This window comes from Caloenas nicobarica, chromosome 14, assembly GCF_036013445.1.
Source record: "Caloenas nicobarica isolate bCalNic1 chromosome 14, bCalNic1.hap1, whole genome shotgun sequence".
Taxonomy (NCBI): Eukaryota; Metazoa; Chordata; class Aves; order Columbiformes; family Columbidae; genus Caloenas; species Caloenas nicobarica.
Window position 1 is genome coordinate 10,100,921 of NC_088258.1, and position 22,221 is coordinate 10,123,141.

General features: G+C 51.9%; 1 protein-coding gene across 2 annotated transcripts in view; it reads right to left on the reverse strand.

The window, feature by feature from the left end:
• Positions 1-792: 792 nt before the first annotated feature.
• Positions 793-22,221, reverse strand: part of RAB11FIP3 (RAB11 family interacting protein 3) — a 75,040-nt gene continuing 53,611 nt past the window's right edge. Inside the window, exons 5-15 of one of the 2 annotated variants that reach the window (XM_065644877.1) lie at positions 21,715-21,888; positions 18,260-18,394; positions 15,212-15,247; positions 12,460-12,553; positions 10,509-10,612; positions 8,608-8,748; positions 7,826-7,907; positions 5,747-5,884; positions 4,691-4,846; positions 4,134-4,274; positions 793-3,352 (exon numbers count right to left, since the gene is read on the reverse strand). In XM_065644877.1, the coding sequence (XP_065500949.1) occupies positions 3,239-3,352; positions 4,134-4,274; positions 4,691-4,846; positions 5,747-5,884; positions 7,826-7,907; positions 8,608-8,748; positions 10,509-10,612; positions 12,460-12,553; positions 15,212-15,247; positions 18,260-18,394; positions 21,715-21,888 (1,315 nt within the window). In that variant the 3' untranslated portion in view covers positions 793-3,238. The remainder of the gene's footprint in view (positions 3,353-4,133; positions 4,275-4,690; positions 4,847-5,746; positions 5,885-7,825; positions 7,908-8,607; positions 8,749-10,508; positions 10,613-12,459; positions 12,554-15,211; positions 15,248-18,259; positions 18,395-21,714; positions 21,889-22,221) is intronic. The other variant, XM_065644878.1, reaches the window with a different exon arrangement.

Below are 22,221 nucleotides of genomic sequence, written 5' to 3' on the forward strand. Positions count from 1 at the left end.
AGAAATCTTGGTGCACACTAGAGCTGCTTAGAGGGGTGTAGAGCAGTTTAGAGCACTACACAGGTGTTTTAGAGCAGCTCAGTGCTGCCCAGAGGAGCGTGAAGCAGCCCGAAGTAATTTGGGGTGTTCCAGAGAGCTCAGAGTGTGCAGGGGCACTCAGGGCTCTTTGCAGCAGCTTCAGAGCTGCTCAGCCAAGTTCAGAGCAACAGTTTGGAGTAATCCGGAGGGTATTTCACACATTAGATCCCTTTGGGGCAGTGTACAGGGGCTGGGAGGTGGCAGAGGGAGCTGAGAGGGTGTGGAGCAGCTTAGTGGGGTGGGTCACAGCATTTAAGGGATTTTTAGAGCGGTTCAGAACCGCTGAGTGCTCGGAGGGGTTTGGCAGAGAAAAGGGAAAACCCTCCATGTCCTCACCTGGAGCAGACCCAAGTGCCAAACCACAGCCCGGCCCCGTCTCAGCCTCCCCAAACTCTACAGAGCAGCAGGACACCCTGGGGGGGGGACAAAGCCACCTCCGAAGATCCCTCACCCCACCTGGACAGCCAAGGACAAGCCCCCCAGGGTCCCACCTGCAGGGCTTGGCTAAGGGGGAGGTTTTGGCTCTCTTGGCCTGTTCAGATCCAGCCAGGTCCAGCCTCCCACACCCTCATCCCCTCAAAATCAGGGCACCCATCAGGGCAGGGGCATTTCCACCTCATCCAGCCCCACGGGACAGCAGCACTGGGATGCTCTGATGGACAGAGCCCACCCCTGCAGAAAGGACGTCTCTGGGCAGGAATAGTAACAGCTTTTAATCTGACGAGAATTGATACATCATTTAAGACAATACCATTTTTGCCTCTTTTTTGGGGACTTCCTTCACATATCGGTGGGGAAAGAGGAACATTTTTGGGAAGTACAGTTTTTGTGTGTTGTTGTGTTGTTTTTTTTTTTTTTTTCCATAGGGACTTTAAAGCATGGTGAATGTGCAAGTCAGTGCTTTGTTTGCTTAAAATTTTTTCCCGGTGCTTATTTACAGTTACAGTACCTCTTTGTGAGCGACAGGAAAAAAAGACGATTGTTTGAACTGGGGATCCAAGATCCCAAGTCGAGAAAGGCAGATTTCCAATATTTATATATTTATACATATATATATATATGCTTTTGTGTATACACAGATACATTTCTCTCTTCTTTAAAGTATTAAAAAATGATCAACCTTCATTCTATAAAAATACCTACTCTACAAGATAGAAAAATTTTCCCTCTCCAAGTATACACTGATTTACACCCAAAGCTTCTCTGGAAAATGTACATTACGTGGCTTCTTCCCACAGACTCGGGGCAGGGAGGGGAGTGGATGCCAGGGAGGGCTGGGTGCCCCCCTCACCCAAGGTTTTTGGGGCTCATCCCCTACCCTGCTGCACCTCGCACAAGGCCACGGGGAAGTTGAGCACCCAGAGGCGATGCGTTTGCAGAGGGGAGGCCACGGCAGCAGTGGCTTGGCCAATTCCCCCAGGGCCAGCAGCGTAGGGGACCCCCACGAGGCACCGGGGACCCCCCAGCAGAAACTAAGGCTGCGGCAGCTGCCACCTCTCCCAGCCAGCGGCACCTCCAGGGACAAACGTTGAGCTGGTTCCTCTGCCACTGTGGGAAGAGAGATGTGCTGCCTGCGTGGAAGCATTTTGGGGAGGAGCAGGCACCCCTCCGCCAGCAACGGCCAAGGGAGCGCTGTGGCTTCTGTTTTCAGGCCACTCTGGCATTTCTAAAACCTGATAAACAGGACAAAGAAATGCTTTTCAGAGTCTGACAGACTCAGGGAAGCCGGATCCTCGGGAGATCGCTGGCTGTTTCCTCCCAGGAGCTGGAGAGGAGCAGGGTCACGCTGCACCACGGCCACTTGTGCCAGCAAGCCAAAAGCTGTCTGATGTAAACATGGCTTTTGTTTCCCAGGGAGCTGTTGTCGTGTTGTCTGGTCTCCTCTCCCCAATGGCACAGAGATTCCAGCCCAGGGGCTGAGAAATGAGAGCAGCTGCTCCATCCCCTGCTGCAGCGCAGGGCAGCAGTGGGGAAAAACGGCCAGAGCGGGGGGCTCTCCCTCCAGGACTGCAGCTATCACCAGCAGAGCCCTGCTCCGGTGGGAATGGCACGGGCCACTGTCCCCAGGCCACAGACCTTGGGAGGCCACACAGAGAGCTCAGCCCTCTCCCCTGCAGCTCCTTGACCACCCTCGGCCATTCTGTGCCCCCACACCAGGCCAGGCAAGCCAAACTGGGATGGGAGAGGTGGCCAGGACCAGCCTCCAGTGCAAGTTGAAGAGTCGCAGCCAATTCCTGTCCCTGCCGGCCGGACAGACAGCACCCGTGTGTCTGCAGCTGGGGCCGAGGGGACCTCTCCTCCCAGCGCCACCCAGCTCAACAGACATCCGCAGGCAGAAGAGCCTGGAGCAGGAGGAGGAGCCATGAACACTGAGGTGTGCCGGCGCTAGTGAGCCACGGGCAGCAAAAATAAATAAGGAGGCAGGTGACAAAGTGCGCTTACGCCCTGTCCCAAAAACAGCGGCTCCCCTGCCTCTTTCTGCCACCAGTGAGTGAGAGAGGGGCCAGCTAGCTCACTGCTCACAACCCCTTCCCCAGCAGAAGCGGCAGGGTGAGGATCAACTGTGCCAGCTGAATGAGGACATTTGCATTAAGTTAATTAAAAACAAAACCAAAAAACACCTCTACAAGTCCGGGACATGTTTCCCTTCTTCCCAGATCTGCCCCAGTGAGTGAGTGTGTCGTGGACACTTTGGCAAAGCAGATACTTGGGCTGGACAGGGCTGCAAGGGAAAACATCGGGTCTGCCGCTTCCTTCTCTGTCCTGTTACCTCGCAGTTCAGAGAAACCCTCTCCTGACAGCTCCTGTTCGCACCCCATGTGCCAGAGGGGCTGATGCTGCTGTTGGGACGGTTCCCAGATTCACGCGTAGCAGGGCCGACATGGGTCCTTCCATCAGCTGTCTGCCGCCTGTGTTTCTTCTCCATGTTCCCTTTGACCTCTCAAAACCAGAAAGGTTTAAAAATAATGGAGTCAGACAACAAAGCCTTGCTGCTGGTTTTCTTTTTCCCTGGTCCGCTGGTTAATTTACCCACTGATCTGACGTGATGCTTCCTTGTGCCTTCATCAAGAGCAAAGATGTTTCAGGTCCCTCTTTATCCTCTCAGAGCACCAAATCCACACCCATAGACGAGCACGCAGTCGGCAGCTCTTGGCTGCCCTTACTTCACTTCCAGGATGGAGGGGTTCGTCTCCATGATGGCCACAATGATCCTGTCAATATAATCCTGCAGGCGGAAGTTGATCTCCTCTTGCTTCTGAATTGCTTCCATGAGCTGCAAGGGAGGGAGAATGGGAGTGAGCGATCGCTGCCTGCCGCTGCCCAGGGACAGGAGCAGGGCTTCTCATGGCTCTGTGCACCCATGGAGGTTTCACCCCATCTTCACTCTGGCCTGGGATGTTCTTGGCCACTTCTAAGTGACCAGGAAAAATGCCTTCAGCTGCTGGCTCTGCCTCACTCTTGTCCTTCCCCAAGTTTTCAGCCAGATGGGACCCTGGAGAAAGTAGGGAGCATCGCACCTCCCTTTGGCCCCCAAAACATCCAGGTTTGTTTCCTCACTTCTTGGGGCCTGAAAGATTTAATTCTGATGCTTACATAGGCTCACACACCAGATTCCGGGGTACAGCCACAGAGCAGGGACAACATGTGCCAGAGAAGCCAAGATCTCCAGGGCAGATGTCCCAGCTGCCTGGGGTTTTAGGACAGCTACAGACAGACAGACACAGCCCATGCTCACTGGTCTGTCCCAGGAAGAGGAAAGTTGTCACAGTGCAAGCAAAGTGGAGCTGCCAGGATCAGCAAATTGCAAGGGAGCAGCTTCCCCGTTCTGAGGCAGGAAGGCTGGCAGGCAGGGCAAGTCCTGCCAGCTCTTCAAAGAGCTGCTTGGGCATTTCTTTGCACATGACAGTGAGCAAAGCGAATTTTGGTAGTGAGCTGTAGCACAGACAGAGACACATTGGCTCCTCGCAGGCCCATGGCTGGCTCAGAGGAAAGAAGATGCACCAGCCACCCCGGGAAGATGCGGTTTGAGGTAAGCAGTACCCTGTGGCACATACCTCATCTCTAGAGACTGAGCTAATCTCCGCTGCCAGGGATTCAGAGAAGGAGGCTGAGAAGAGGTTCTTGGCTCCTTGGATGCTCAAGTTAATGATCTGTCCATTCAGTTCATCATTTTGTTCCTTCAGGTTCCTGTTATCCTGTTCACAACAGACAAACATCAGACACTGCTGAAGCACATGGTGTCCCCAGGGCAGATCGGGCCAGGGAAGGCAGGGGCAGCAGCTCACACAGCACTGGGAACAGCACAGAGTCTCCTGACTCCAATTTGGCAGAGCCCGGAGAACCTCTGGAAATGTGGTATGTGCTGCAGAGATCCAGGGGACAAAGCAGAGAGAAGGAATCTTGAGTGTACGTGCTTGTCCTTCAGAGGAAGGAGCCAATCCCTCCTGTCCCAGGGCAGGAGAGTGAGCAAGCAGTGGGCTGCTGGATCCACAGTCAGCTCCTCGCAAAGGAGCTCCCGGGTCCCAGCTGACCGCTGCTCAGTGTCCTTGGTGTCACCCCTTGTGCAGACCGAACAGCCAAGATGCTTCCCTCCTTGCCCAGCCCCACATACCTGCTTGAGCTGCTTGATCTCTTGCTCCAGCTCCGTCTCCCGTGTCCTGCTGTTGTACTCCTGGAGCCCCATGCTGCTGCTCCTGCCTCTCCGCTGCTCAGCTTCCAGTTTGAAGAGCTGCAAGTGCTCGAGCTGCTTCCTGAGGTCCTCAATGAGCTGCAGCGCAAGGGAAGAGGACAACTGAGTGCTGCATGTCCTCCAAGCACGGCAGCTGGTACTGGTCATGACTGGTGTGGCAGACGGGCTGTGCTCCAGCTGGGAACAGCCTCATCAACTGCAGGATTAACAGATCCTTTCTGGGAGTGCACATGGCTTCCCAATCCTCCTCCAGGCCTCTAATGAACAGGAGAGGGGAAGCTACTTAAACACACAAGAGCAGCGCTGGAAAGACTTTTTGGAGCACCAAAGATGCTGGCTATGGGTCTGCAGCAGCACAGACTCCCTCCAGAAACATGGGCAACTGCTTGGGCAGCTCCCTCCTGTCACAGCGCTGTGAACCCTCATCTCACCTGATGGCTCTCAGCATTGCCAAAATAACAATAATTTCCACTTTAAGGCCCAAAGCTCCTTTCCTACCACAACGGCAAGTCCTGATTGGGCCTCCAGCTGGAAATACCAACCAGACAGACACTGGGAAGGTGTCTGGGGGGCTGCGTTTCCACTCCCAAGCACACAAGAGCTGGCAGCTCTCAGTCAAGCAGCCTCACACCCTTCTCCTCCTACCTGCTAATGCCTACTGGCTCCACAGTCCATCACCACCGTGCTTCTGCCACCACTCCTTCCATGCAGGAGAGAAATGGGCCCTGCAGGAATGGGTCAGGGTGGCACAGCCCCGCTGGGTTTGCAGATGCAGACACGCTCGGCTAAGTTTTAATGCAGGCAAAAGCGACAGGAGTTATCTAGTTAAGCTGCTGTACCACCTTCTTCTGTCCTGGCAGGACCAAATGCTCCAGTTATATCTATTTTTGGGGAGGCTGCCAAGGCCAGCTTCCCCACACAACCCTAATCTGGGGGACCAGCAGGACAGGGCTGTGGCAGGCAGCCAACTTGACTTACCTCCTGCGTCGACTCTTTCTCCTTCTGAAACTGGTGCCTCTCCTGACTCAGCTTGTCCCCCATCTTCCTCTTTTTCTCCTGTTCCTCTGTGAGCTGCACAGTGAGGTCTTCAATCTCATCCAGCAGCTTCTGCTTCTCCTGTAACGACACGGAAGGCAACAGTCACAGGGCCAGTCTTCACTCGGCGCTGCCAGGGCTCTTCCCACTTGCTCAAGGACACGGTGCACGCTGAGCACAGTGGGGAAGGCTCTTCTTGCTGACGCATTTGGATGCTCTGCCTGCTGGGATTTCATTTGCTGTCTGAGGGCTTCAGAGCCCAAGCGCTTTGGCAACAGCAAGAAGAGCCACACACCAAAAATAGCACTGCTAGGAGAGAGGGGTACAAGAGATGACTCCAGAATAAATGCAAACAGGCAAATATCCCCACTCGTGCAGCTTTTTGGGCAGTGTGGTGCTGGTGTGGGACATGGCTTGGGTGGAACTGGGGCCAGCACAGGGACTACAGGCCAAGAAAAGACATTAAATCATAAGGCTCCTTAGGTCTGAATTTCAGAAAAGCCACAAATCCAATATCTTAAGCTACTCTAGGGATGCTCATTCTTGGTTTCAGATACGAAATAATTTGAGGACTGACCCAAGAAGGAATATGAAGAGGTCAAGCCAGGAAGTAAAATATCTAGCCCAGCTCTCCCGCTCTGTCCCCTTCTTATACTCAAAGCCTTGACTGAACGTCTGAGGTGGCAGGTAAAGCTTGTCACTTGGTGATGACAACTTGGTGCCCAGGACACTTCCCTGTACAGCAGCACCCTTGTGCCTATGACCAATTTATCCCCTCCCCAGGCTCACAGCTTCCGGGCCGGCTCTCTCCGTGAGGAAGGTTTTGGCTTTCAGAAAGCCAAAAATGGCACAAAACCCCAGCCAATGCTGATATGGGGGTGGCCCATGCCATGAAGAGGTAAGGAGCAGCTCCAGCTGCTGGGTCTGGGTGCCCTGCTCCACGGAGCAGAGCACCAAAAGCACCACACCAGCAGGAAACACAACACTGACAACAAAATCCTAATTTCAGACGCTGGACAAGACAGCAGCTCATCAGCAGGGCTTCTCTCCTCGGCAGGGATGGGCAGCAATCGCACCTCTCACTCCTCATTAATCCTATTAACTGTGGAGAAAAGCAGCACTGCTCTGCATCAAACCAAACTTTGTGTGGCTGAAACACAACCAGGCAGGAAATTTATCCTCAGACCCACAGTGGTTTTCCTGCCCCCCCAGCCTCACTGTGCTTACAAGGTCTTGGCAGATGAAGACCACTTCATTGTGGCCACGTCAGGTAGAGATGGAGCTTCAGGCTCAAAGACTGTGAGCAGATGAAATGCACAGAAACAAAACGCATCCTCTGTACCAGATGTTACAGCTGTAACCCATAATCCTTCCCCAAAAAATGAGGATCGTGTTCATCCCATGGAGAGCACGGCACTTTGGCAAGCCTTCTGCCCCGGCCCTGTCAGCAGCTCCGTGGCCTTGAACCCTGAGCAGGGCGAGAGGGGAGAGGATCTGGGAGATGATAACAACGCTTTGAAGACTCAACACGTAAATCCCAGCGAGGGCACATCTGCCCGGGCAGGATGCGGAGATGAAACGTGCCCGCTCCTCTTCCTCCCTCACAGCAGGACTGTCCCACTGCGGGCTGAAGCCGCAGGGATGGGGACAAGCTTTCAAGAGAGGGCACGAGTCCCCGCCCAAGCAGCCAGGACAGGGCTGCTACTACCACACGCTGCAGCTCGGCTTCCCGCAGGCTGCACTGTCAGAGAGAGATTGATGAGGGGGTTTGTTAATCCCAGCTTCCAAGCCAAACACTGGGAATCTGCATGGATAGCGGTACGGGATCGCCCCGGTACGACGTGAGGTCTGCGGGGACTGGAAGGCAGAAGCAGCTCTGAAAGGATTTGCTTGTTACATTAAACAGATCTCATGTAGGCCCTTTGTGCAGACAAGAATTTCAGCTCCAGTTATGCCAGGCTGCAGGTGGGAAGCCAGAAACACAGCTCTGGCTTGAGCACCCCAAGCACACATGGTCCTCACCTCCTCAAGTCTCTCAATGTTGGCTTTTAAACAAGGGACGCAGGATCTCAACTCGCTGTTCTCATCATCCAGTTGCTGCAGCCTGCAACAGTAAAGAAACTTGTAAGAAACTCACCCAAAGATCGCAAGCGTAGGAGACTTGGTTGAAACATCTCTAGGAATATTAAACCAGGACCTGCTGAAGGCCAGCCAGCAATGATTTATCTTTTCAAAGCAAACCCTGAAACTTCCACGATTTCTACTCCCAGGGAAATAAGAGGGGCATCCACACGACTTCTGGCAAATCTGCTGTCCAGTGCCATGCCCTCCTCAGCCAGGTCCAACACTATTCTTTAGGCCAAGGGCTTCATCAGTCCATGGGCAAGCCTTGACACAAGGCACCAGAAAGCAGACATGAAATTGAATACATCTGAGCAAATGTACTTCCATGGGTCATTCATGGGAACAAGCACTATCAAACCGCCTCTCCATCCACACACCATGGGGCAGGTCCACGGATGGAGAATGTGACCTAAATCTAAACTGCATCAGGGAAATTCAAACAAAGTGTCTGAGACCAGGTTCAAGGAGGAGCTTGACTTTGGAACAAAGGCAGGAGAAGTAGCCAAAACTCAAGGTTTATAGTTACTTTAGTTACACCTTTAACCAAGCTAAACTCACTGTCTACTGTACTTTGTCCCTGTCAAAGGCTGGAGCTGCAAAGTGCCAGCCTGTGTGCATATTCCAGCGTGTACATGCAGGTCCAGGAGATCTGCCACCACTCAGCCCTGCCCCAGCCCCACCTGGCCTGCAGGTTCTCAATCTCAATGCTCTTCTCCCTCTCCATTTTGCTCAGCAGCTCCCTCTGCTTCTTGATCTCCTCCAGGAGAGTCTGGTCAGCTCTCAGCTCCTGCTCCTTCAGCTGTTCCTCGAGCGCGTTTGCTCTGTGGAGAGGAGAGAGAGAGGATTAACCGTTCCTGATGGCTCATGCCAGCACAATGCCATCCCAAGGGAGGGGTCAAACTCTCTTCTCAGCCTTTCTCCCGCCCCACAGAATAACTAGGAGAAGGGGGCTGTAAAACAGGCTGACTTTTCTGGGAAAGCGCACCCATCACCATCTCAAGCAGCAGATGTACAAGGGCTTCACTTCATCCCAGAAAATGTGTTGGGAACCCAACACGGTCGATGAAATCCCCAAGGACACCATCGCTGACCAACACAACAGTCAAATAACACAAGCCAGGTGGTACATGCTGGTATTCTCTCTGTCTAGTTTTTGAAGTTTCCAGGCTGCATCGAAACCCTTTTTAAGGGGGAGGCCGGCAAGGGGGTGCGGTGAGGGTGAAAGCATGGTAAATAACTTTATAACCCAAAGCCTGTGGGTCACAGTCACAGCATCACCCAGAACAAGCTACTTAATCAGAATCTCATCCCAATCCTCTTTTTCACTATCTCCTGTCTCTAACAAAAAATATGGGATCTGCAGGTCAGCCCTCTCTGTGTGCCAGCAAAACAGCAATTTCCATGGGGTTCTGAGACTGCGACGGTGCAGGCAGCAGCCGTGTTTGCTCAGGCAGGGCAGAGGTACGTGCCAACGCACCTACGTGCCCTCTGGAGCAGGCGGGGGCAGCCCGAGCCCCGCGCTGCAGTAAATCACCCAGCGCCAGCAGCGGTCTGAGAGCCAAGGTTTGCCCGGAGGCCGGTGGGCTGGAGTTTACGCAATAGCTGTGCATGGGCAGGTGGGGAAGACTTTTGCCAGAGGAATCTATTCTTCAATCAGCAACAACTACACTCGGGGATTTACTTGATTAAAAGCTGACTGACGCTTCTGGGCCAAGCCGCTAAAGTGAAAACATTTCCCTCCGTTGCAAAGTTTATCAGGGCTTAGAGAAACCTTTGTTTGAATTGCTCAGTTCCCTGACACGATTGTTACTTAATAGTCTTACAGCCCTATAGATAAACTCCTGCCAGGTTTATCTGCAGAGGGTAAATACGCTGCTGGAAGGAAGAAGCCTGCCAGATTAGTTAAGGCAGTGATTACATCAAATGGGATCCAAAGGGCTACACCCCAGCCAGGATCCCAGAGCAACAGGATCAATGCTGGCTGTGGGGAGCGTAGATGTGGGTATTAGGGACCCTGTTGTACCTTCCAGCCAGACCTAATGGGTGAAACAAGGGCCAGAAACAGTCTATACTGAGTGAGTATAAAGTCTATATCCTTCCTGAATGGGACACTTTCCAAGAAGCATGAGCCCCCTGCAGTCCTCTGAGCCAACTCCTGGAGCTCCAGAGCTCCACAGAGACCTTTCAGGATGGACATGTGGGGTAGGGAGGCACACCAAAAAAAGATAATAAAGCGACCCAGAAAAGCCCATGCAGGGTGTCCTGGTCCCACACACGGCCCTTATGCAGAGAAGGCAGCCTGAACTCCGGCTGGATCTAATCACAGCTGCCTTGTGCCAGGGTAGAATTGAATCAGCGAGGGTAGAGCTGTGAAGTTTTCCTGCTATTTTTTTCTGCTCGTCTGTCTCCTCTCCTGCTGCCTCCTTTCCCTGCTCCAGTAGCACCAGAGCAGCCCAGCCTGCATGCAGGCAGTGGGCTCATGGGGAAGGCACGGGGTGCTGCAGCACAGGTGGGGGAAGGAAAGGCACCACAGGCGATGCTAAGCTAGATTTTGGCCGTGGCACAAGCCAGGCTCCCTTACCTGTGCACGAGCTGCAGGTTTTCCTGCTTGAGGCGGCTGTGCTGCTCACCGTTAGCGGCTGTGTCCTTCTCCAGCTCTGTCACCCGCTTCTCCAGAAAGATCACCTGTGCGACGGGAGAGGGGAGGATCAGCTGTCCACACTTAAGGTGCAAAATTGGCACCAAGTGTCAGAGCAACTCCCACCACCCCCAGCACACTGTGCCTGTGCTCCCCACCAAGGGCTGCCTTGGTTTTTTGCACTGATTCAGAGCCGGCCACCCTGACACAGCTCCTGGTGTTATTTGTGTGCTGCTTTTCGCCATGCAAGGCAGGCTGAGCTGCAGGAGCCATCACTGGGCCTTGCTCCTGGGCCAGCTACTCAAAACTGGATGGTTGCCACTGGAATCAGGTAGCCATGACTTAAAACACCCTTTTAAAACATCCTTTTACACCCTGGTTTCTCAGTTTTTGATGTCTCCCATGTACCAATACAGGGCCAAACACTTTACTCTTTCCTTTCTTCATACCCTTCATAATAAAACCCTACATGGAGGTCTCGAGGGATCCCAGCTGGATCACCAGAGCTCTGCTGCCCCCAAGTGCAGCCCTGGGGCTGGGGATAACCTCCCGCTGCCTGGAATGGAACCGAAAGATCCTGGGTTCACAGCTATGTGTAATAAAGTCACGTAGGAGGAAACAATGCTAGCTGGTGGGAAAGGATCAAAGATGCGTATTTTCTCCCTGTACCTATACGGGTCTTATTTCAGCTGTATTCGCATTTTCATTCACTTTCCCTAAATAGTGCACAGCTTTGAAGAGCAAAGGGGGTCGGGAGTGCCCCTCTGCTTCCCACCCAAGCAGGAGTATGGGTGGGAGGGGAACTGCAGAAGGACAGAGCTGGTGGTCCCAAAAATCCCATTTATACCCATACAAGAACAATCATAAAACAGAGGCAATTAGAAGCATGTCTACAAAACCCAAATCATCGCTCTGGGGAGAAGGGCGAGCAACATGCAAGTGTGTTAAAAAAAGAAACATGCAGGGCGCAAGGCCTTTGCCAGAAGCACATACATGTTTTCCCAAACCAGATGCCTCAGGGAACATGAGTGTTTTATTCAGCTTTCAGACTTGGAAAAATATTGATTTTTAATTGTTTCTTAAAGGTCTTCTATGCCTTATAATTATATCTGAGCGCAGACACACACATATGTATTTCTCTTTCATACGCTGCTCCATACAGCTCTCTATTCGTGATTCCAGAATTAACAAGCCATCTTCAAGGAGTTTCAGGACTGCGACAAGCATTCACACAAGCTGCAACTCCCCTATCTTTAACTTTAACAAAGAATAACAGGTTGGAAGGGACTTCAAGGATCACCTGGCCTGTCTTTCCCTTATCTATTTTTAGCTAGGGGTGCTCAAACAAAAGCTTTCTTGTGCTCCTGTCCCATTCCCATCTTTCCCCACAATCCTTTTCTCGTAACACCCCAGTAAAGCCCAACAGGACCAGAACAAAATCAGCTTTACATCTTCACAGCACGAGCAGCAGCGGCAAGAGCATGCCAAAGAAAGGAAGTCCTTGTTTCACATCAGGCGAGTTTGCTCATCTCAGAAAAGCAGAATCTGAGAACATCTTACGTTAAGAAGAAGTGAAAATATAGCCTGCGAACTGCTACGCCCTCCTCCCGGCGTGCTGGAGGGACGCCGGGCTCACCACGAGCTGGGCAGGACACATCCACCCTGGGAAAAGGCACCAGTGCCACCTCCTGACTCAGCACAGGACCCTGGCCAGCTGACTTGGAGCTCTCGTTCTCCATCCCTTCAATGCGGGGGCTTCACATGTCCCCCCGGCGCTGATCTACCCAGCGCCAGCTGCACAGCAAGAGAAGCTTCAGCCTAACTCCTGCCTGGGGATCTCAGAGCATCACAAGCCACTAATGCTCCAGGATGGTGCGGACAGCACCGCTCTTACCTTGTCTGTGATGTCCTCTTCTAGACACTCCAGCGTATCCCGGTAAGACTCCTCCATCACCCCCACGGACAGCGTGCTCGTCTGATGCAGCTGTCTATAACAGAGACAAACGACCACAACCCCCAGGAACACGAACATTAGAGCAAACATCGCAGGGCATGGCAATCTCAGATGACAATGGCTATTGCAGGAGACAGTCCCCTCTCTCCCCTCCTCAGCTGCCACCTCCTTTTCCAAGGGAACCAAACAGCACTGCTCCTTCCTGGGCTGCAGGATTTACAGCAAAGGGTGGCGTGGGGCAGGTCCCTGGCAGAGCAGCGGTCCTTTGCACCACCACGTTCAGCAACTCAGCGTGCCCAGATGAGGGCTGAGCAGGTGGCTGCTTACTGGCTGGAGGAACGTGCCCCATGAAGGAAGCGCAGACGTGGACACAAGCTGCTGGGACTTCATACTATGATCACTTGTTCTTGCTCTTTGGAAAGGGAAGAGATAAGGGCTCACTCTTTCCAGTTTCTTTCTTTACGAATGTACCAAGGCTGTGTATTATCCAGCAGAGAACAGAGTACTCTGCTCCAGCCACCGATAAGGTTAATAAGAAGTGGGGAGGCAGCAGCTGTAAGGAGAGGGAGGGGAGAAAACCCCCTGAACCTTTTGTGAAACACCCCAGCCCACCTCCTCGTGCCGTCCACAACAGCGAGCTAATCATTAGCAAGGCCTTGCGACATCGGTGTCTCCAGCTTTGTGGGCACCTAAAGGACCAGAACACCCCATGGAGGGACTGATCTGTGCTTAATGACTGCAGATCAGCTCCATCATCTTGGGGCAAAAGAAACTGCTATTGCCCCAGGGAGGGGTGGTTGTATTCCAGCTCTGAGAACCCCAGGCAGATGCTGCCTGGAGAAAACCACTCTGCTCTCCCACGGCAACACAAATGAGGAGTAGCCTGATCTGCCGTTGAAGCCAGCTCTTTCTCAGTTTCCCTAGGAATTCATAATGTGGGCTCTCAAGTTCACCCCACTACACAATATGCTCATGCAAAGACTCAGGGAGCATAACTGGCATTTACCGAAGAGACCACAGCTGAGTGCCAGCCTGGTTTTGCATCCTCACCCTGAGCATATATTTAGATTCTGAAGTCTTGGGCACATTTGTAATTTAAATCATCCCAAGCACAACAGGGCCTAAGCAGCTGAGTTTTCTTGGCACAAGCAGAACCCAGATAACAAAAATCAGGAAAGAGCCCTTACAAAAATAAAACAAATTTCCTAAAAGCAAATGTTTTGGTATTATTCAGTAACTACAATATTTGCAACAAAGGGCTTTCTTTGGGTTAATCTTAAGGATCTGGCTCTACGCTGCAGCAAAACCCTGTTACTTCTGTGGTTATCACAAACTGAACTCAGCTGCTCTTGAATTAACTAATATTTACCTAAGCCCACAAGTGCCAGTCTCAGAAAAGCATCTTGCAAATGCAAAGGGTCAGGAGGGCTCTGTCTCCCATAAAACAGGGCATCTCCATTCCAAAAAGTTTAACGCAAATTTCCTCTGCCAGACACAGGACAAAAACTAGTCCTAAAACAGGAAACGTGGGGACAAGCTGCTCCCTTCAACCTTCTTTCCTGCCAGTGTTTTTAACAAAGATCTAGAAAGTAAGATGACTGGAACTAGGAAATGTAATATCAAGGACCTGCTTCCTTGCCAGGAGGGGAAATCATGCCAGGGGAGACTTGCTGACTGCAGGAAAAATAGAGAAGGGAAAGGTGTGAGAGCACAGCCAGGAGGGAGAGGTGCAGAGAAGCTGCTCAGGTCAGTGTGGGGAGCAGACAGAGTGCCAGGGTGCAGGGGTACGAGCATCACCCAAATCCAGCTGCCAACTCCTCTGTAGCATCTCTGCCAGCTTGGAATCGAGCACTGCAGAGGGCAATCGCCCCCTCGAGCAGGGCAGAGGCAGGCGGGACAGCTGAGATAAAAGCACAACGACAGGGGAACAGGAGGGATGGTGAAGCTGGGAAAGGAAAGGTGAGCACCAGGTTTCATCGAGAGGGGACGGACCCTCTGCCCCAGCAATTCAGGGCAAAATCTGCAGCTTCTCCTGTGAGGCAGAGATAAAAATGCCCACACGGAAAGGGCGACTGGCACTACATGAGATGGTCCCACGGGAGAGGAGCAGCACAGCGTTGAACCCCAGCTCCTCCTGGGAAGTCCCCAAAGCCCCTGATGGGTCAGATCCAAGCAGGGGGGGCTGCTCCAGCAAACTCATACACTGAGGATTACACTGAGCACAGTAAAATAGAACCAAGAGAGTTGTCCAGGGTGGTTGGTTTTTAGGAGCGCTGGAGAAGCCCAAGGGGGTGCACTGACTGGGCCGGTCTTCTAAAGACTCCAGGGACCCACCATGGTGACACCAGGGAGGGGACAGCCCAGCCAAGCAGTCAGAGGGACATGCCCTTCTAGAGACTCATTCCCTGCTCCACATGCCCCCTGCTAGGGCACTGGTGGGATGGAGGGGGCAAAGCACCCCTACTGCTGTCCCGGAAAAACATCAGTTGACACCAGCCTCCAGCTGTGTGCACGAGTGAGAAATTCCCATTTCAGAAAAACAGCTATTGCAAACTATATCAGAATGAAACCAGCTTTTCCCCAGCGCTATGCAATGTGTCTAGAAGTACGACACTGCAAACTGATTTTGACAGCCCTCCTCCCACGGGCCCAGCACCCCTCTCACCAAGCAGTAACACAAGCATGAGCTTACCTTGCCACTTTCTTGCTTGAGAGTCTTTTATTCGGACTGCAAAAATGAGGAAAACACAGGAAAGAGTTAGGAAAGCTGACAGTGGAGAGCAAGGGAAACAGGAAACTGGAAGCGGTCCGGGCACATCCTTCGCTATGGCATGCAGCACCCGCATAGCCCGGCCAGCCCCGGCAAAAGGCAGGCGAGGAAACCGCTCACGTATTTAACAGTGCGGCGATAACGAACCAAATGGAATATCGTCGCAGAAAACCTCTCCGCCTCCAGCAATGGGATCCTCTCACCGGCGGATCCCTGTCCTGAAAGCCGATCCCCAGGGAAAGGGCTAAGAATAGCAGTGAGTTTGGTGGGGCTCAGCCCGGAGCTGATGGCAGCCCTAGCTCCATCTCCTGCCCACCACAGCAGCCCCAGTCCTCCAACAGGCACTTCCATCCTTCTGCATGCTGGTTTGCACTTCTCATAAAGATTATTCTCACTATTTGGCTCTGGATCACCATAGAATTGCTGCCTACGTGTAGCTCAGAGATTTTAGGAGCTGTGATCACGTTCCTTTCTGGATTTTAAGCACAAGCACCATTATAATCACTGGGGATGGGTACAAGCTCTGCTTTGCACAGAAAACTGACAAGAGATCACACACCCTGCCTCTGAGTATGCCTGAGCCAGCTGCCACCATACCACAGCGGTCAGGATTTAGCTAATGCTCAGCATGACCCACGGTACTAACAGCCAAGGTCTGCATGACCCTGCTCTTCAGGACAGGGCTGCAGGCTCTCCCTGCTGAGGAAAAAAGCCCTTTTTCAGAAATGACTACTTGCTAATATGCTCCTTCCAGTCCTTTGGTTGTGATCGATGCAGCTGCATATGCTAATGAAGCAAATGAGGCTTGGATCTCACTCCTCATCTTCCACTCAAACACACACTGTTGTCAAACAGATGCCACTGGGACACATCACTGACACCAAATCATCACTGAATGATGACAGCAAACACCGCTCTAGCCTGAGTGGAGAAGCAGCAATTGCATTCCCTGGTGCTTAGCTCAGTTTAAAGAAAAAAATAAAGAAAATCATCTGAGAGTTCATTCCTGCCTAGAGCTGCAACAATTATATTAGTTCTTAGAAGGAAGAATTGGAAATAGCTGAGGACAATTTTCTTTTTATAAAAAACAATGATCAACCAGGGGCTGTTGTCAGGGTTACCAGCCCTCATGTCAAAAGTGCATCCTCAAACCCCAGATTTCCAAGGAGCGCAAGAGCCGCTGCTGGCCAGGCTTCAAGGCTGCTCGGCACCTGCCCAGGGGAGGAGGTCAGACCCTCATGCTTGCCAGCAGTTGTAACCGGTCATCTATGTCCCCAGCACTGGAGGGAGAAAAAATATTTTTCTCTGCAAACAGCTTATAGGAAAGCAGTGCTGACACCTGCGGTTCTCTCGGGGGGGGGGGAAGAGACACACCATTTCTGCTTCAAGGGCACTAAAACAAAATGCACTTGTGCAAAACTGGTTCATCTCGAGCTTCTGACTGATTTCTTCCCTGTCTTCCTGTGCCGTGGGCTCAGCCAGCAGCGACCCAATGCTGAGACCAGGCTCCCCACCTTATGCCAAACACTCACAGCCTTTCAGAGCGAGGCTGTTACACGGAGGCCCGGGCTCCACCCCAGCTGCCAGCATCCTCTGGAGCAGGAGTCTTCAGGCTTTGCCTGCCAGGCACGGTGCGAGTGCTTGGCCCAGATTTAGGTCCAGTTTCTGCTGCTCTCTTCTCCTGCAGCCCAGGATTTGTCCCCTTCAGTGAGGGCTTCGTGTTGCTGGTGCTGCTGCTCGCCCTGAGCCCAAAGGGCACATGTTAAATCAAAAGCTATGGAATTCCCGCTGTGACACCACAAAGCCTCCTCTGAAAATCCCAACCTACCACAGGAGGCTCTGAGGTGTTATTTCTGCTTTGAAGGTAAATTTGGTGGAGAAAGCCTGAAATAGAGTGGGGCTACCGGTGCACCCAGGGAAGTCCACCATTCTCCTTAACTGCATAATGTGAGACCCATCGCTGACCCTCAAGGCCTCCAACAGCAAAGGCAACTGTTTACCTGAGAAAGGAAGACAAATACTTTTTCCATTAAAAAAAATTAAGGTCAAGCTCCTAATTGTTTTCCAGTGCTCTTCCCATAGCTAAATAGCCCAGGAGAGCTCCCATATCACACTGTCCCTGTAGAGGACAGGTAGAGATCAAGAGCGTGACCAAAAACTGGGCTTGAAAAAGCACACCAGATTTGAGCAGAATGATTACCATTAATGCCATCATCCTGCTGTCCAGCAGACGGCAAACAGGTGTGAAAAACAAACAGAAATCCCTCCCCACTTGTTGAATTTGCAAGTCCAGTTGCTGGCTGGTAGATCTCAAAACGTTACATTCAACAACTTGGGAAGTTTCTACACAAAGGCCCTGGCGTCTATCATGTGGTGGCACACTGGTAGGCAGGCAGCTGGTGAAACTGGGTGAAACAGGAGTTTCCTGTTGCAAAGCAAGCCTACAGGAGAGGTCCCAAGCCCCAGAGAGCAAGCTGATGCTTTCAGGTTCCTGCGGCAGCAGGAGGACGGGCTGTACCTTCAGACAGGCTGGACCAGCAGCTCAGGTGTGCCTCCACGCTGGGCATCACCTGCCAGAAGACCTGGCAGTCTTTTCCTTGGTGACAGAAATACTGTACGTGACCAGCTTACGGTTTCAAGTCCTGATGCAGGGGCTGCATTATTTGGAGCACAGAGAAGCCTCCACCACTCAGCAGGACATGCAAAGAGGCTGCCCAGAGCAGAAGGGAAGGCTCTCATTGTCTGCCAACCTCCATGGCTCAGATTAAAGGAAACTTCTGCTCACCCTCCATAATGTTATCACAGCCTTTACCCCCTGGAGAGGTTCACCTCTGTCAGTGAAATCCATCCCCTTCAGCAACCAGGAATCAAGCAATGCACCAGCAAAGGAAAGCCATGCAGGACAAAGAGAGTCTTCCCTTCCAGAGCATCATTCCCAACACTGAAACGGCCACACGCAAGCCCAATTACCTATTCATTTCAAGATCATTCAGGCGAGCAGAAAGATCCTCGAGGCGGTTGATTTGTTTGTGGCACTGGCTACAGTAAAACTCAAATGCTTCATCTGCAATAATGCTGTGCAGTTTCGCAGCGAGAGGATTGGTGCTAGAGAAATCACAAGGGTCATTTCAACAGGACAGAACAGACAGGACTGATTTTCATCCATGGCTTCCACAAGCTGAGCGTATATTGGGGCAGGGGAGCTTTTGGTGTGAAATGCAAGACTTGCAATTAAAAACTTCGAGGCAGACTGGGTCACCTCCCCCCTCAATTTTAGAAGCCAAATGGCAGTCAATAGGGAGTTGCTATAAATTAGCAGGACTTCCATCACCCTCCTTCCAGAGACTTACAGCAGCTGAGCTTGGCTCATGTTTTCAAACCCCTGTGCCAGGCTGCTCCTGTGGGAGACCCCCTGAGATCACAGGGAAGGCAAAGTGCCCACTTTCCACAGTCTACAGGACTTTAACAGCCTAGGGAGCTAATGGGTCTGATCAGCTTTTCATTTTCAGCAGCTGATATGGAAAACAAGGTGCCAAGGCATCACCAACACTGGCAAACCAAGGAGCCATCTCCCCCACTTGACATGACATGGGCAGGACAGCATTTGGCCAAGGAATTCTGAACAGCAAAGAGTTTGTGTTACTTTGGGGCCAAATATACACCACAAATCACTTCTGTAGCGAAACGTGCTTCTGGAAGCCATAGACTTTAATCAAAGAAAGGTTAATAGTGGAAGAACAAAGCAGTTCAATAAGAAAGACAAGTAAAGGTGTGAGCAAACACAAGCAAGCTTAAAACCAGAAGGCATCTGAAAGGGCTGGTCAATCCTGTGATGGAGATCCAGGCTGGCAAGTCCTGGCCCGGGAGATGCTGAGGGCCCAGGACATTCCAGGAGGGGTCCCCTGGCTCAGCACCTTTGCATAACCCCTCACTGACATTTTTTGGTGGCAGTGGGGTGTCAGCAGCCCAGCCACCCCCAGGGTCAGGCCTCTGACAGTCTGTGCCATCTGTACAGTATTTCCGAGTCCCATTAAAACAGGCAACTGGACAATGGTAAATACCAAATTGCTTATCTCTTCCCATCCCTGGGAAAAAAAAAAAATGTAAAACATTACCCCTACCCTCTGGGGCAAGTTTGGACCCACCAACGGTCCGTTGTTGCTCAGGCTTTGTGCAGGGTAAGAGGTGACAGAGGCTTTGTGGCACCTGGAAGAAGCAATGTGCCCTTTCCTGGGCTCTGCCCCATGCCCGGCTGCACGTCAGCCCCATTCTGCGAGTCCTCAGCCCTGCTGGGAGGCAGAACAGCTCACCCAGCCGGGCGCACCCGTGTGTGAGGTGTGAACCCGAACCATTAATCGCAACGAGAAAAGCATAAAGGAGAACCCGCAGGCCAGCATGGCAACTCTTCGGGCCCGTGCAGATATACTTGGCCTCTGGCTGCACTGGTTTCTTGCCTGTTGAGTGGGCGAGAGCTCAGCCGCACTGCGCTTCGGGGCATCCTCACCTACCACTGGTGGCAAGCTGCCACCTCTGCGCCACGGGCAGCCTCCCTGCCTCCTTCCTCCATCTCCTGCCTCCTTCCTCCATCTCGCGGAGCAACGTTCATCCTCCATGGGCCATCGGTAATCACCAACTCAGCATGTTGGCAGTCAAAATGGGTGCATGCGAGGAGGCTTCCTTTCAGACTTCTACAGGATGGATGTGCCGGAGAAGAGGTGGCAACCCAAAGGGAGGGGTTGCAAATGCACACGCAAGGACTCAGCAGGAAAATGCAATACCCTATAGTGTTCTCTGAAGGCTCTTGGATTTTGCATTACTTTTCTGATGAAGATCTGGAGCTGTGGCAGGAAAATTTGTCAATGTTGCTCCTGTTTAAAGACTCTTGTAACATGGAAATGGTGTGTGGTAGTGCGCCCGTTTATAAGCGATACTGTTCCTTGTATTCAAACCACACGAAAAAAAAAGAAACAAACCAGAGTTCAGCCTAAACCAGTGATATCCTGTAGTTCTTCGAGATTTCACTATATTTAAATGCACTGACAAGGCAGGGCTTTGTTCAGAAAAACAGCACAATCTCAGAGAACGATCAGCTAAGGACTTTCATGCACGCAACGATAACCCAAGGTAAGGGCTAGACCTGAAAGACATGAGGAAATCCTCTGTTTCAAACAGAGCCACATTCTTTACTCTGGAGGTTTTGCAGGGTTTCTCTGCAGCCTGGTTCCCCAGCAAGCCCCAGCAGCGACTCTCCAGCATAAACCACCATGAGCTGCGTGGCCTCGTGCCAAGTGAGCACCTCCCAGGAGGGGAAAGATGCTGCAGAGCATGATCTTGTGGATAAGATCCAAAGAGACAGAGCAGCAGAGGGGAGACAGTGCCTCAACAGAGCAAGATATGAACACTGGGAGCATAGGCAGCCTGGGAGCTCCAGACTGGTATTAAAGAAAAAAGTTCAACTGATTGCAAAGCTCTTTTAGCTAAGTATTTGCTTGCCAGGAGCCTTCTGGACTAGGTTGGAGGCCCATCCTCAAGGAGAAACCCAGAACAAACACCAAGGCTGGTTTTCATCTGAGAGCACTTCCTATGCTGCAGCACTGGTACAGACAGACATACTTGGCATTTCTGCACAGTGCAAACAAAGAACAAGGGTGGATGAGTTACGTGTCCCTTCCACGGCAGAGTATCCTGTCACATCAAGCACTGGAGCCCCGGTTTCCTGAAGGCATGGGTTAGGTGTGCTTTACAGCAACACTCTCCTATTGCAGGTTTCGTTAATGTCTTCAAAATAGCTGCTGTACCAGCAAAAAAGAAAATCAGCCCTGACCTGCAGCAGAGTGCAGGTGTGGAGATTTGACAGTAGTTCTTCCCTGTCAGCCCTGTGCAACCAGAATCGCCCAGACTCTAGGAAGGGCTCTATATATCCCATCAGCTGCTGTCTATCCCAGAACTAGGACAGCTGCCTGGAGAGGGAAGGCTGCCGCAGCTTGTGCAAATCCAACCAAGCACTTTATCAAAGCCAAATATACAAGCACAGAAGAAATTTTTAAAAAAGTCATCCAACCAGACAAGGGATGGTTTTCTCTGCTGGAAGGGTCTGTGAGGAGCCATCTCCCTAACAGGAATGGGAATGTGGTGCTGTTCTGGGTGCACATGAAACACACACTGCTCTTAGACCTGCTGCTGGGCACAAGTGCCTCTGAATGGGAGAGAGGACACTGTTCAGGGAAAGAAAAGATCGAGGGAGGTAACTCCTCTTCTACTTCTGAGCCGATTACCCCCTTGTATCCAAATTTTGCCAGGAATCCTCTCTTGCAGGCTGACTGGTATGCAGACCCAAAGGAAACAGCTCACATACACAAAGCCAGGTGAAGGCACTAAGCAAGTGAAATGGGTTAAAACATTGCAAGTGCTGTGCTGAGCGTTACCTGGGGGAGAGGAACGTGGAGCTATTAAAGCTGCTTTCCCCATTACACAAGCTGTCCGAGAACAAATCTGCTTCATTTCCTTCTCCGTAATCCTCAAAATGCTCCTCTCCACTAATGACCGTGACGATGGAGTGGCTGAGGTCTGAGCCCAGGGGCAGGTCGTGTGGATGGGATCTGTGGGAGCAGAGAGGAGATGTTAGAAAGTGGCCACCGCAGCAGCCTTTCCAATTGCATCTGATACATCTACTTGCCAAGTCACATCCCCCATTTTGGCAGACCAGGCCGGCTCTTCCTTATAGTGCAATTCACCTTATACCTTGAACATTGAAGGAGCAGCCCAGGCACCACCAAAAAGTTTGCAGCAATTTTTTTTTCCACAACAAACCAGTGTTTTTTCACACAAGCTCCCCTGGCAGCTGCAATGTAGGATTTGGGGGTAGGACCTGCAGGACAGCACCCAGGGTTGGTGGCAAGCCCTCGCACAGCATGGGCACAACCAAAAGCACA